The following is a 15,470-nucleotide window of genomic DNA, read 5'->3' as shown; positions in this document are numbered from 1 at the left end:
AGCAGAGCCCAGCCCCACATTCCTGCCCAGCTCACCTCCCGCCTCCTCCTTGGGTATCGCTTCTGGGAATTCTTTCTTAAATTGTTTTTCATTTTCCTTGTCTAATTATACAAAATAGTGAGAGATTTATTTCCCAGTGGAAACGTTGTCTTTTGAACTCACTCCAGTGCTTTCAACCTCGGCATTCCTGTCATTTTGGCTCATTCAAAAAATGAAATTCACTTGAAGGGCTTCAGTCCCAGCGTGGCTGCGGGGGGATGGACAGGCACCCACCGCTCCCCTTCCCAACCCCTTCCACTGCCCTGGGGCTCGCTGGAGCTGCAGGTCTGCTCCATCATGTGAATTCATTCCATCTCAGTCCTCAGAGGTGGTAGAAAGAAGCCTCACCCAGAGCATCTTTGAGTACAGACGGTGTCTGTGGCCTGAGTTCTCTGTGCACAGAGCCCGTGGGCGAGTGCCGGAGCGATCGCCGTGTTCCCTGCTCCGCCGTCCCCAGGCTCTGCTCCCTGTCTGCCTCTTCAGTGCCTCTCCTCACAGCCTTTTTCATGCTGAGCTTTGATGATGCTCTCAATCCCACGGACGTGTTTTTGTCAGCTTTGTGGAAAATATGTTTTTCTGTGCACTCTGTCTTGCAGGTCTGCATGGCCTTCCTCCTGCCTGGGTTTGTTTGCTTATAGCAGATTTCTTTTGTTGTTCTCCATGACCCGACTCATTCCTGTTGCTGCTTCTCCATCTCTCTCTCTCTCAGTTTAGTGAACAGAACGTTTTTTCCCCACTCTGCCCACTCTTAATGTCTACGTTTCTACTGTTTGCTGCTTCTCTTTGCCTCTGATCTGTTCCCCAGTCCAGACAACCCGGTGAACTTCCCCTGAACTGGAGTTCAGTCTCTCCATGCTCTGGGGCATGGGTGCCACCTCCCAGTGAAGGGGGCCATGGTCATGGTGAGTCCCACTGGGACCCAAATTGGCCCAGGGGAGCCCCTGCTTGGCTTTTCTTGCATCCCACGGCTCAAGATTCTTGGCCCCAAGAATTCTTTGTCCTTTCTGGGGACAAGGTGGTAGCAGAGGATCCTCAGAGAAGCATGTTCCGCATCACGTTCCATGTTGGTTCTCGGATCACGCACTCTTGCCGCTGCTCTCTCCTGTTTGGTAACCCTTTAAGCCTGTAATAGCAGTAACTTTACATGGAGTTTGTAAGCTTTTATTTTGCTTCTAAAGCACTTAAGCTGGTGAGGTCTTAAGCCTTGACTTCAGGCTTTTATTCCTGCTTCCAGCAACTGCTGCTTCAGTGGCTGCCGGCTCACCCAGCTGGAGTCACTGCGGCTGCCGGCGTTTGTCCTCGGCTTTAGAAGCTCTTTCAGAGGAAAATACTTAGAGAAGCATTGTAGATAATTTTTAAAAGAGAACAGAGCCCTCTGGATTGCTTTTGCACACCTAAAAGTGCTGTCCCACCCAGTTTTGGCAAGTTTGTGACCTCTTGTTCCAGCTGTGCTGTCGGCGGTGTCCAGGAGCAGAGCAGTGGCTCCTGTCTCTGGTGTGAATACCTCATTGTTTCTCTAATGCATTCCTTGCTCTTTCTTGGGGCCTGTGCTGCAGAAATTGGCTACAAAAGCTTGGCTTTGCCTGGACGCTGGGGTGGTTGGTCCCAGGACACCAGGTGGGTTTTGCTCTCCCTTTGGGAGATGTTGCCTCTGGCGGGGACCCGGTGGCAGCCACGTGTCTCCTTCTGTGTTATGTCATTGCTGATACCCCTGAGAGGAACTCACGGGGCTCAGGGCTGGGGATCTGTGGGGTCCTGATGCACAGGACATGGCACAACACACATCTCCTGTGTGGGACCCCCACCAGCTCTGCTGCAGGTGTGTTCTTGGGTTTGGGGTTCAGGCTGGAGGTGAGCGTGGTGCTGAAGGTGGGTTGGGCGTGTGGGCTGCCTGGGCAACGGGGATCATCGAACCTGGATTGCAGCACAGATGTGGAACAAGACGGAGCAGCTGCTTGCAGCAACTTGTTTGTGAGCCTGGGCCCGGAGAGGTGAGCCAGCCTCAGGGGAGGGCGCAGGGTACTTGCATCCAGTGATTTCTTGTCGTGGTTTGGTAGGAACTTGCTGTCCACCCTTCAGCCGTGCTGGCAGCCTCAGCAGGGAGGCACAGAGCCTCAGCTGGAGTGACAGTCCAGAGAGAGCAGAATCACTTTCCTTTCCTCTCTTTATCGCCTCTGCTTCGAGTTATTTGATCAGGCAATTCAACAAACACGTAGAAATTCAGGGAATAGCTCCATGTTGGGAGAACAAATTTCCCTGCCAATTTAAATAGACTATTAGAGTATTGTTTCCTACTTTAAATTAAAAATTAAAGTAAATGGTTCATGCTGCAATGACTCGCAAAGCCAGCCTCCTCCATTATTTCCTCCTTTATTGGGTCTTACATTTGGTTTTAAGCAGTGATTTACTGTCCTGCTGCAGCCCCACCACCCTTCCTCACCCAGGGGTTTTTCTTCTCCCAGCTGCAGCCCCAGAAGAAGGGGTTATTATCAAACCCTGTTGTTTTGATAATTTTATTTCTGTATTCTCCCTGGGTTTGTCATTCCTGGCAGATCTGTGTGTGGAGCTGGGCTCTGCAGCAGCTGGATTGGGGTCAGGAGCAGGCTCAGGCCGTGGCAGGCTGCAGGTGCATGTGTCCCTGTCCTGTCTCTCAGCCGGTGTTTGTTGGATGGTGGAAATGGTGGTGAGTGCTGGCAGCCCCTGGGGTGGGGTACAGGCAGGGCTGGGGGTTTCCCAGGGAGGTTTTGAGTGTTGTGGGATTTCAGGTCCTGGCTGGAGAGGGATAAAAGTGCTGCTGCAGTTTGGGTGAGGGACACCGGGAGCCTTTAAAGCCCCATTGGACTGGCCTCCAGGTCCAGGAAAGAACCTTGTGCCACATCCCAGGATTGGTCCAAGAAACCTCTGCAGCCACTCTGGGCTTAGAGGAATCTCTGTGGGAGAGGAGGGGTGGGATTGTGTCCCCTTTCTGCTGCCTTCCCCAGAGCCCCAGGTTCTGTGCTGCCCCACACGTGCTCCCAGATGTGCAGATGGGGGACTGAAAGAGGTCTCAGCTCAGGGATGTCCCAGGCTTTAAAGCTCCAGGCCGTGATTGAGGCAGTCCTGGCACGGAGCCACCAGCCTTGTTCGGAACACCCGGGCAGTGTCAAACCTCTTTCACACAGGAGGAGCGCCAGGCACGGCTGTGTTACAGTTATTTTAAAAATAAAGATGACACTGTCATTTAAAATTAGGCTGGTTTTGATGTGTTGAGAGCCCGTGTTCGTCAGCAGACGTTGGGAGGAGGAAGGGCGTGTGTGCTGCCTGGGGCTGGCCGGGCTCCAGGCAGAGCTGCCGGAGGAGGATGTGCAAGTTGTTGCTCAAGCATCCTAGAAAACTCGGGGGAAGCTTTGAGCAGTCGAAGTTTTCACTTTTAATCGGTTATTTGAGTGATCCCAACATGTCTGCCTCGCTGGGCTCGCCTAAAAACGCTGCCCTGGGAAACTTTAGGCGCTTTAGTTATGCCAAAAATGTATTTTGTTGGAGCGGTTGACCTTTAGCTGTGTTATTCCGAGGCTGCCACATATCTGACACGCTCTGCTCCCCTCGCTCCCACACAGCCCCCAGCGTGGCTGCTGCTGCGTTCCTTTTTCAGAGTGGAGCCATGGGAAGTTGACAGTCTGACCCAGGTAATTTTTTCCCTCGTTCTGACCCAGGTGATTGTTTCCTTGGGTGACAAACACGGTTATATAACCGCGCTGAGCTAAGCAGCCCAGCTGGCTGGCGGGGAGCCCGGCTGGCCTCGGCTCCAGAGGCCCTTGGGAATGCCTGCACTTGTAATAAAATGTGGGCTTGTTTTTAATTAGAACCATCCTTTAGCTGAGCTCCGAGAGCGAAGAGGAGCAAGACCCGTGTAGAAGAGGATTCCAGCCCCCCCAGATGCTTCGTTTTGGATAGATTTTTCTTTTCTGTCTTTTAATCAGGCCCGGGGTATCAGTTTGAAGCTGAAATTTATGTTGGAAGGAAGGAGCAGGAGAGGGAAAGGGGGACACAAGGTGGGAGATGACTCCGACTGCGACGAGCAGTAGGTTGGGAGGGAAGGAAGGAAGGAAGGAAGGAGCTGCCAGGGTCCCTGGCCACCCTCTTCCAAGGGAACAGCTTCGTCTGCATGACATAAACCAGCATTTCACTGTGGGTTTCTGCTGCCCTGCCAAGTTCTCCACTTGGGAAGCAAGGCATGATTTTCCCTCCCCTCCTGCTGCAGAGAGGTTTGCAGGGCTGTGGGCTGGGAGAGATCATGCTCCTATCTATATCCTTCTGGCTCTCAGAGCAAGGAAGGTTATTTCCAACCACAACACAGTGTAGTCTAGCTCTGAAAATCCTGCCTGTAGTACGAAAACCTGGCTCTCAGACAGAAATAGAACAGGGTTGATAAGGCAGAGCCAGAAACGAGGGCTGATTTCATCAAGGTTCCAGGTGTCCTGCTTTTAACAAGGAAATAGGCTTTTTGTACATGAGCTTTGCTGGGATGCTGCTCCAGGGCTGTGTCCCAGTGAAGCAGCTCTGCAGTGCCCAGCTCAGGGGCAGGTCTGCAGGGTCCTGCCTGCTGTGGCATGTGCCTGGCCCTCTCCCTCTTCTCCTCTTCCTTCTCTCCATTCTTCCTCTGACCCCTTCCCTGTTGCCACAGGGACAGGATACGGGGTGTCCCCTCTGCCCCAGGGCTGTGCCATCTCTGGGTGCCAGAGCTCCAGCCCTGCTCTGGGCATCCCTGTGCCCCTGGAGAGCCCTGCAGGACACGCTGGGGACTGTGGGGACACGATCGGGCACATCCTTGGTGTCCCAGTGAGGAAGGCATCAAGAGGAAAGGCTTGTTCCTTCTGTTGCAGGGCAGCTGAGGTGTGGAGAAGGGACGTGTAGGATTGCCAGCTTTCCCTGCTGGGCTGAGCGAGGCTGGGGCAGGGCTCTCTGTGGGAGCACAGGGCTCTCTCTCTGGGCTCTGGGGTGCTCGGGGTGCTGCAGACACCCAGCAGCAGCTGAGTCAGTCAGAGTGGCCACACTCCAGCTGGAGCACTGCTCTCCAGCCCATTTGCCCTTATAAAAGGGTTGCAAAACGCTCAGTGTGGAATGTCTGTGCTCCTCCTGCCCGTGGCCTCCCAGAGTGTCCCAGCGTGGCTGGGAAGCCACTTGGGCTACCAGTTCTGAGGGAATATCACATCTATTTATACCCCTTGGGCTTGTGCATCTTTTGAGCTGAAAGTGGAAAGACTCGTTCCTGGCTGTTTTGAGGATTTCTGAATATGAATCACAAGGAAATTGCATAACACTGCAGCATTTCCTCCCTTTGCTCTGGACCTTGCAAACACCACGCTCCCCCAGGGAGACCAGGGAATTTTGGCAGGTCTGGCCCATTCTGAGAGTCCAAATGGAAAGTCTGGCTCGAAGGGAAGGTCCCAGCACCAGTGAAAGGAGTGTGAGGTGGAATCTTCCACGCCAGGGCATGGAGTTGAAATCCTTCTTTGATGGAGATCACCCTCTCTGCAAACCAGGGCTGCTGCCTCTTGATCTCCAGTGCTTTCCCTAAATGCCCCTTTCCTCTGAGCAGCCGGGCAATCCTTCCCTCTGGATTTTAGCCATTGAGCAGAATTTCATGCCAGTGTTGGAATTGGAAGGATTTTGGTGCTGAGCACAGTGCAGCCTCCAAGGGATGCGGCTTAGGCTGGGCCATTTTGGATTTCAAACTTTAAATCAAAGTGGGTGAAACTTGAAACGTAACAAGTGCCATAGGAGGTCGTTGCCCATGTCTTGTGGAGGTTAATGAGCACCAGGGGCAACAGCGCGACCCCTGAAAGGAGGAAGTAAAAATGTAATTGCTCAACATCATCTTTTCGTAGTTCCCCTTCAACCCCCAGCTGCTTCCTTTTCCTTTTCTTTTCCCGCAGGCCAGTGTCATCCTGAACCACTCACATACCCATTTGCCCTTTGCACGACGTGTGCAGTTTTGTTGTTTGGAAACGTGGTGGGTTGAATTCTCCTTGATTTATCTGTGCACCAGCAGAAAGTGCCTCAGATGATGAATGGTGGCTGTAGGACTGTTTCAGGCTCTGGGTTGGTGTCTGAGGGGCGTTTTGGGCTCTGGGTGGTGGCTCTTGGTGGCTGTAGGAGTGTTTTAGGCTCTCAGCGGTGGCCATCAGTGGTCGTACAGGTGTTTTAGGCTCCAGATGGTGGCTGCCAGTGGCTGGAGGAGTATTTTAGGCTCCAGATGGTGCCTTTCAAAGGATTTCTGGTCGGGAAAATCCACAGCTGATATTTGCATGATCCACAGCTCCAGTGTTGGGGTGTGTGGTAATGGCAGGAGTGCATTTAGAGGGGGCAGGAGCAGGTGCAGCACCTGCATTGCTGCTTCTGCCCAGGCTTTGGTCCCTGAGAAGTTGGGGACATGGATGCAGGAGCAAACACCGGGCTGTGCTGTGGGGAGTGACCCCCAGCTCATCCCTGGGCTCCAGGGGAGCAGGGAGCTGCCTCCTGGGCTCTGTGTTCCTCCACCACACCCTCGAACATCACAGAGCTCTTAATCATCCCTATAAAACCATTTCCTCTGCAAAACATAGCATGTATTTGGTGAAATGTCTCACCAAAGGAAATAACTGGCTCTTTGATGAATTATCTTAAATATCAAGCTCATAATGGAGCATAGTGCAAGTGTCAAAGTAGTCATGAGTTGAAACTGCTCTCATAAAATTTATCTTTCTGGATTACTTACAGATGCATCTTGGAATTTTTCAATAATAGCTCATAAAGGCTTTCTTAAAGCTTCCAAACAGCAATTATCCTGCAGGGGTGAAGCAGCAGTAGCTTCTGCTAAAAAAAATTTTATACAATCTGGTTTTGTTCAGGATATTTGACCAGCTACAGTAGGAGTTTACGAAACTAAATACAAGACATCAAGCTCTGTAAGTTTTGTACTATCTTAATACATTATTTTTTCTATACACATCACTTCTGAAGCTGCCTGGTGAGGGTATTTTGGCTCTGGAAATACGATCAAATGGGAATAATTAATGAGAGCGAGACGTTAAAGCACCGCAGCGCTGCAGGGCAGGGATTTGTCTCCACGTTACTCACAGTCCCAATTCTGGGAGTTTTATAACCCAGCCTGTTCCCACACGTGTCCATGGGCCACAGGCCCTTCACCTCCCAGCAATGTTTCTTCTCTCTGATTTCCCACCCTTTGTCAGTGACTAATGCTGGAAAGTGAAAGAAGCTTTTTATTTCCCGAGAAACTCTCTGAGTTTAGGGCTCTGTTTTCTCCAGAGTGTGTTAACAGCAGGGAAAACAGCGTGTGGGCATAAAATTACACTCATTTAGTGGTGTTTTATTGTCTGGCCTGGTGCTGGGCAATGTGTGTGTCTGCAGAGCTCCTGCTCTGTCCTGTCCTAGTCAGAGCTCCCACGAGCTGTGTGTTGGTGTGAGGTGTCCCTTGGTGTTCCCCTGGCCCCGAGCTGTGTCTGTGGGGCAGCCACAGCCAGCCTGGGCACAGAAATGGTGCAAATATATAGGGGGGAGAGGGCGAGGGCAGGGGGAAATCAACTCCAGCACTTGGCAGTTGTTTGGAAGAGGTTCAGAAGAGCTTTTCCAAGGTGCTCCCAGCCCATCTCCCCCGGGACAGAGGTGCTGCAGTGCTGGGCTCGGTGCTGTGTGTGTGGTGTGGGGAATAGCAAGAACCTCTCTAAAATCCTGCACCCTTTCCCAGGGGGAGGTCGGTCCATGAACTGACTGACGTGTGTGTGAGCCTTAATCTTCAAATGCATCCTTCTGCTTTAAGCCCTGCCTGTTATCAGAGCTGGTTTGGAAAGAGTGGAATATCAACATCCCCGGGGCCAGGCTGGGCAGGAGTGACCTTTGCCAAGGCAGGAGCCCAAGGGGTTTGCCAGCAGGGCAGGGGTGACCCTTGGGGCACTGGAGGAGCCTCACTCTTGGACCTCTTATAGAGCAGCCCTTTCCTCAAACTTGGAAACCTTCTCTTATCCAGAAAAATCTCCCTCTAAAAGATTTGAGGCAGTACAGGAAAAGCATTTCTTGGAAAAGGAAGGGATGTTGCAGACTTGGGGCTTGGCTAAAAGCCTGCTGGTGTGGAGTTGTGTTAGTGGGTTAACAGATCAGGTGGATGTAGGGTGGCAGCGTCTCTGTGTTTTATGGTTGCTGTTGACCTCTGTGAGAAACTTCCCTCTCATTGTGTGCACGCTTTGCAATTAACGGCAGAAGCGTTTTGTGTTTCCTTGTCTGCCCTTTTCCCCTGTTTTAAGAGCGGTCTGTGGTGATCAACAACCCCTGTTGTCTCACGGATCCAAACTGGAGGAGCAAATGTGCAGGCAGAGGATCTCCTGGCGCTGCTGTGCTGTGCACTAGGAGTTGGAATGGTTTAGGCTGGAGGGACCCTAAAGCTCCTCTCATCCCACCCCCCGCCACGGCCAGGGACACCTCCCACCATCCCAGGTTGCTCCAAGGCTGATCCTTTGCTGTGTTCAGTGTTACCTGTGTGTGGGGGTGAGCCAGGGCACGGAATGTGTGTGTGATCCCAAGGAAGGGCCGTGTGTCTCCGAGCCTTGGAGTAACGCCCGGAGCCCCCAGTCCCCTCAGCGAGCCCTCAGCAGTCACTGGAGGTCAGGGAACTCTTCCCGAGGGAAGGCTGACTCCGTGGTGGGGCTGCAGGGCAGCACTGCTGTCAGGGAGCCCGCGGGTGTTTTCCTTCCCTCTTTCCACCTACTTTATTTCCTTGATACAAACACTGTTCCTAGAGGAAAACTCGCTTGCTGACTGCAGCTGGTTTTGCTGCTGAATCATCCCCCGCTTGCCAGATGTGGCTGGTGGATTTTCTCCTGCAAACAATCATCTCTGCCTGCTCTTGCGTTACCTGGCCAGGTGTCCTGGGAGGAGGGGAGGGACGATGCTCCTTGGAGGGATCAGTCCCTGCCCGAAGCCCGGTTCTGAGCTGCTCCAGTCGATCTGTGCTCCCCTGGGGGTGTCCTGGGTGGTGGAGCTGATCCAGGGTGTCCTGCCGTGCTCCGGCTGGCGCCCAGCGGGGATGGCCAGTGTTTGGCTGACCTCCAGGGAAGGAATCCGTTTGTGCGCCCTGCTGGTGACATTCCCCGTGGCACACAGCCTTGCTGGGGTGTTTTTGGGTGGTGGGGGGTGTCGGGGCACCCCGGGTGAGCAGCACGGGGAGCTCTGCTGTGCCATCGGTGTCCAAGCCCGGCTGCTGCCGGTGGCTCTGATCCTCTGAGAACGTCACAGGCAGTTCCCAGCCTGCTGCTGCAGCTGGAGCTCCTGGGGGACATCCCCACAGCACCCCAGCCTCCCTGGTGCTCTCAGGGCTGGGATCCCGCGGAGCAGAGCCCTGCCTGCAGCCCGTGTTGCTGCCTGGGTGTTGCTATCAACATGGCCTTTGGAAGCTCGCCTTGCCCGCTGGCTATTTTGGGAGGCAGCATGTGATGCAGGCAGCTCCCTGCGCCCTTTGCCGGGCGGCTCCCGGCCCTGTTCCCAACAGCTTCACCAGCCTTTTGTCCTGTTCGGCGGGCAGTGCCCGTTCAGCCACATCCACGGTGCTGCCGGAGCGCTGGGATGGGGCTGCCTGTTCCTGGTGGGACTCCGAGCACTGGAGGATTATTTTAAACCATTTTACTCTCTTGAGCTAGAGAAATACAACCTGTCTGAGGACTGATCTTCTTCCAGCTGCTGTTGGTGTTATCCCAGGCTTTTAAAAGTGCCCTCGCATCGTGATTAAAGCCTTCTGCCAGTGTTTTCCCTTTTTATTGTATCCACTGAAACGTCACTTTAATCTCCAGCAGCCCAGCTGTGCTGGTGATTGGGGTGGGAGGAGGAGCACTGATATTTGAAGGCTGGAGAGGCTTGGATGGGGTCCTGGTGGTGGCTCTGCTGCAAGCAGTGCTGGATGCATTCAGTGCCTCATCCTGCTGCTCCTCTTGTCCTCTCTAAATCAATGACTTTTCTTTTCCTCTCCTACTCTTTGCCTGACTCGTTTGCTCAGGCTGTGCCTGAGGAGGGTGGTACCTGCTCCCTGCCTGAGTTGCACCTCCCAGAGGTTCCTGTAATGCCCGTAAGGGAATTGCCTGCTTTGCTCTAAGTTTATAACCTCCATAAGTGTCTTTCAGAAAAGAAATTTTGAATCATGGAATAGTTTGGGTTGGAAGGGACCTCTAAAGGTCGTCTAGTCCAACCCCACCATCATTTTGTTTAGAAACCTCTAACTTCTGTTTTTTAACCTGGTCCATGCCATTTGCATTCTTTCATTTTAAGAGCTGTCCTAGTCAGTGTTTTAGCATAACTCCAGAGCTGGGCCAGCCCAACATTTGTGTGCAGAAGGTCGTGGTGGGGTTTGGGGACCTGGCTGCTGGGGGAGGCCCTGGCAGCAGACGCACCGTGGTGACACCAGCTGTGCCAGCAGTCCCGGCCCAGCTGGAGCCAGGCTCCTCATAAGCCTTTCTGCTTGTGTTTTCCAGGTGTACAACTCGAACAAGGACAACCAGAGCGAAGGCAGTGAGTATTTCCCCTCCAGCCTGACCCCTGGGAGGTGGCTGAGCTCTGGGAGGGGTCAGCAGGAGATGCTGGTGACACTGGGCTGGGCTCCCCGGGGCTGGGGGGTGACAGGGCTCAGTATGGGGACCCCAGGGAGAGCACCCAGCAGGGACCAGGGGCAGGAACCTGCTGGGGCCATGGAGAGCAGTGCCCTGCACCCCTCAGAGTGTGTCCCCTCCTGCCCCACGCCGTGTCCCTGCCCCAGTGGCAATGCAGGGGTCTGGTGGCCTTGGGACCTGCTCCTGAAGTTCAGCAGAGGGATCAGGTGACACCTGGGACCAGCCAGCTCCTCCCTCTGAGCCAGAATGTGCAGGGTGTCTTTCCAAAGGGGAATTGAGGCAGAAATACAGGAGTAAGGAGGTCCTGCCTTGTCAAGATTGTTAACAAGAGCCCTTAGAAATAAAAAAAAAAAGCTCTTTTTGTTGTGGTTCAGGCAATCAAAGCCTTGGGTCGAGAAAGCACTTGTTTTTCTTCCTAGAGGAGCAGTTGCACCTGGTCCTGCCTCTTACATCCTGTGTTTTAAAACCCTTAATTGAGCCATTTCCCAGTAGGTTGGATTTGCCATAATTGCAATACTCCAGCCCCAATCCCTCCCCTCCTTCCCTCAAAGGCCCTGGTCAGGCCCAGGCTGATGTTCAGTTCTTGGTTCATTTTGGTGCTGCCTCACACATGACGTTTTCATCGGCAGCCGAGGCATTTTTCTCTCAATAATTGGTATAATTTGCAGCTAATGTTCCTCACACCCATTTCAGCCCTCGCACAAAGCAGTCTCTTCCCCCTCTCTGCTCTCTCCTCTGTGGTTGCTCCTTCCTTTCGATCCACTCTGGCATCAGCTGCACACCCATCTTTTCCTGCGTGTTTCACCTGGCTGTGTGCCTCCCAGGTGATCCCAGCAGGGCTCGGTGCCGTGCCTCACACGGGGAAAGGCAGCACGGCCAGTGCCCCTGGGGCAGGAACTCTGCTGGAGCAGCTCCCCTTGTCCCAGAGGGGCAAAAGGAGCTGGTGAGGGGCAGAGCCCAGGCGTGGCTCGGCTCTGTGCTGCCCGGCTGTGAGCTGTCACCGCTCCCTGCTCCCCGCACACAGCCCTGGCTCTGCCAGCTCTGCACCTGCTCGTTTGGCTCAAGGGATCATTTGGATGGTCTCTCTTAAAAATGAGAACGGTCCTCCTTGTCTGCTCCTTCCTGGTTCTGGGGGCAGGTGGGGACCCCTGGCTGAAGGTGCTTCCGAGCCCTCTGCAGGGGCTGGGGCTGCCTCTGGTGCGGGCAGAGGTCTGGCTGCTTCAGCCTCGTTATATCCCCATTTTAGGGCCCTGCCTGCCTCCCCAGCCACTCTAAAATTGATTCAGCAGCTGGCCCTCTGCCAGCAGCCCTTGATACAGGATCTTCCTATAAGGCCTTGGAATGAGTGTGGTGATGGAGTGGGTCCGGATGCAGCTCCTGACCCTGGCAGCCTCTATACCTCTGCTTCCTGCCTGCACTTATGGCAGGCTGAAAGTGCCTCGCTGTGCTGTGGTGGCACTTTCAGGACACTGTAATTTTGCAGAGCTTCTGGGTTTTCTGTCCTGCTGGGTGGCCAGATGGCCGTGGGCCTGTGGGTGATTTATCTTGATCTGCTGTGGAGGGGGAGGAAGCTGAGCAGAGGGGCTGAGTGGTGTCACTGAACCGTGAGAGCCAGGGGAATTTAAATGCTCTAGTTTGCTAACCAGAAGGACTTGCCCTGCTCCGTGGAGACAAATCCTCCAGGCCAACTGTGCTTATTGCACGGAACAGCACAAAATTCCTCCTTTCCCTTCCTTCCCACCATTTTCCTCTCCATCTTCCACATCCACTTGGTTCCCCCTTAGCCCAAGACCCCATCAAAATATTTATTTTCACAAGCTCTTCACAGACCTTGAGTCCCTTTGGCTGCCCTGTCTGCTGTGCCCTTGTCTGGGTGCCCTGGCCCTTCCCAGCAATCACAGTCATGGAATCACAGAATATTTGGCGTTGGAAGGACTTTAAAGCTCCTCTCTTCCCCTCCCTGCCATGGACAGGGACACCTTCCACTGTCCCAGGCTGCTCCAAGCCCTGTCCAGCCTGGCCTTGGGCACTGCCAGGGATCCAGGGGCAGCTGCTCTGGGCACCCTCAGTATAAAAAACTTCTTCCATTTCTCCAGCCTAATCTGACCCTCAATCTTCCTTTCCCGATCTTGGCAGCTCACTGGTAGTTAGAGCCCTGAAAACTCATTTCTGTTCTGGTAAGACTTGAAAACTCGTTCCTCTGGTCTCTGCTTCATGGTTTCCCCTCCTTCTCCTCTGTGGTTCTTATTTCCAAAATGTCACTGGAAGAATTCAAAGCAGAGATGGTTCCATGGCACAGGAGGCAGAGCTGCTTTGACCTTGCACTGCCCTGACACACAGCTGGGGCCAGGCAGGCTGACAGAGCTGATTCAGCCCTCCTGCCCCCTTCCCGATGCTCTGATATGTCACATCAGCGTAAAGGAAAGGAATTAATGGATTAAATAGAAATAATCTGCCAGGCAAAAATAGAAGGGGGTGAGAGCAATTCAGTAGCACTTGGAATGCAGTGCTGCTTGAAGGGCAGAGGAGTGCGGGGCTGTGTGGGAGCTGCTGTGCAGGTGATACACATCACCTGTGCTGATGTAAAAATTGTTTCTGGGATGGATGACAGCCAGTGCATCTCCTTGGGCTCTGGGAAGAGCCTGTGACACGTGTGGTGGCCCGGAGCTGAGCCTCACACCCTGCCCTGAGGAAGGAGAGCCTCAAGGGAGGCTCCTCCACTTGTCCTCAGGCAGGCAGGCAGGGACAGTTCAGTTTGGAAGGCGGGGGAGAGTTCTTCTCTGAAAGGGCTGTCCAGCCTTGGCTCCCCTCATCCCTGGAGGGGTTTTTGGGGACGTGGATGTGGCTTTTGGGGACAGGGGTTAGTGGTGGCCTTGGCAGTGCTGGGGGAATGGTTAGACTTGGTGACCTTGGGGGGGATTTTCACACCCACATGATTCCATGGGTCTGTGATCTGGACAGCGGTAGATCCAGATCTGCCTTTGGTCTGGACCACTGCTGAACTGAATCATTTGGTAAATGACTGAGATGAAGAGCAGATGCTCCGAGACAGGGGAAATCGAGCTTTTACAATGCTCATTAAGAGTTACATTTAAGGATGAATAAAGGCACTTTGGATATTTAATCAGATATTATTTCTGGATGTAACTGCTGCAAATAAAGCCCCGACTTTTCCTGATCCAGAGCTTGACAGTGAGTGGAAGAGCTTATTGATCTGCTTTGAGGCGTTGTGCCAGGTCACTGCCATCCAGAGGCACTGAAGAATGGGAATGTGCCTGCTGGGTTTCCTCCCTCTTCCTTCCTGGGGGATCCCAGCCCTGCCTGGCCGTGGGGTGGTGGGTCCTGCAGGGTTATGGAATCATGGAATCAAGGATTAAAGGTGATCCAGTTCCACTCCCTGCTGTAGGCATCCAGTGGATGGCAGAGAGGCTGAAGCAGTGATCCCAACTGTCAGCCCCACACAGGGATACCCACAGGTCAGGGTCACACCAGGGCTGATCACACCTGCTGAACTGGGTTTGCTGGAGCAAGAGAGTTTCCACACCACGGTTTTGAGCTTCTCAGGTACCCTTGTGTTTATCAGTGGCCTGGGAATGGCAGCTGTGCCCTGCTGATGGGTGGCACGTTGGGTTTATGCTGCATCCATGCTGGGAGCCCTGAGGGTGCCCAGCAAAGGGCCCTGCAGCTTCTGGATTGTCCTCACGTCCTGTGGCACAGGCATCCTGCAGCTCGTGTGCTTGTGTTGGCTCGGCACTCGGGCCTGCTTGCCCAGAAAAACATAATAGAGCTGTTTTCCTTTGCACTGTTTTGGGTCCCTGTGCCATTCATCAGACAAAAGCCACCCCCAGCAGAGGAGTCAAAGCAAGGGATTAGGAAGGGGCTGCTCAGGGTGAGTGTGAGCTGGCAGCAGCCGTGGATGGGAGCAGGGATGTGAGCAGGGGAATGCAGAGCAGGGAACTGCACGTGCCTTGCCGAGGGCACTGCCAGCCCTGGGCTCTGCTCCCTGCCTGCCCTGCTCTGCACAGAGAGCTGTGTCTCTCACATCATGCCCTTCCCTGGGGTCTGCAGCCCGGGGTGCCTTTGCCCACCCTTCTCTGAGGGGCTCCTGCCCTGTGGAAGGTTCTCCGAACCTTTCTGTAGGGAGGAATTAATTTTCAATAACAAATAGCTGGCTGAGGGCAGTGTTTTCCTGGCAGTGGTGGAAAGCTCTCCGTGGGATGAATCCTTCCAGCAGGTGTTTGGGTCCCTGCGTTAGTAATTCCTTGAAGTTTGGAAGTGAAAACCTGCCTTGGCACAAGTGAATTGAGTTGTTCATCCCATTGACTCTCGTGTTTTAGCTCTCACTCTCGGGCAGAGGCGAGACACCTCGTGTGCCGTTTTCAAGGGTTTGTTGTGCCAAAATGTACAGTTTCATTTCTTTCCAAGCAACCCGTTGTCAACTTTCCAGACGGACTTGGGTTGTCTCACCTTGATCCAAATTAATTTTTGTCCATCTGCACTGGTAGATGCCTGGCAGAGCCCAGGGCAGGCCTGGTTCAGAGGGATGTGGAGGCTGGAACGATGATCAGTGTCTGTTTGCCGGGGTTACAGCTGGTGCAAACTGCTGTACTTGTGTTTTTCTGCCCTCATTTATCTCCTTCTCGTCTGGGCAGTGGTGCATTGCTGGGATGGCAGGCATTCAGGAGGAGCCCTGCCCTGCCAGCTGCTCAGCCCTGCTCTCTGCCCTTCCCCTGCAGCTGCCCAGCTGGACAGCATCGGCTTCAGCATCATCAAGAAGTGCATCCACGCTGTGGAAACAAGAGG

The 15,470-nt window shown here is 53.7% G+C and overlaps 1 protein-coding gene across 3 annotated transcripts in view; it reads left to right on the top strand.

Moving 5' to 3' along the window:
• Positions 1–15,470, top strand: part of ARHGAP26 (Rho GTPase activating protein 26) — a 97,460-nt gene that overhangs the window by 34,422 nt on the left and 47,568 nt on the right. For all 3 annotated transcript variants that reach the window (XM_066197506.1, XM_066197505.1, XM_066197507.1), the window contains exons 12-13: positions 10,533–10,569; positions 15,404–15,469. In XM_066197506.1, coding sequence (XP_066053603.1) covers positions 10,533–10,569; positions 15,404–15,469 — 103 coding nt within the window. The remainder of the gene's footprint in view (positions 1–10,532; positions 10,570–15,403; position 15,470) is intronic.

Source organism: Chamaea fasciata, unplaced genomic scaffold (assembly GCF_029207755.1).
Source record: "Chamaea fasciata isolate MVZ Bird 193981 ecotype frontalis unplaced genomic scaffold, bChaFas1.0.hap1 SCAF_15, whole genome shotgun sequence".
Classification (NCBI taxonomy): domain Eukaryota; kingdom Metazoa; phylum Chordata; class Aves; order Passeriformes; family Sylviidae; genus Chamaea; species Chamaea fasciata.
This window is presented reverse-complemented; position numbering and strand designations above follow the sequence as displayed.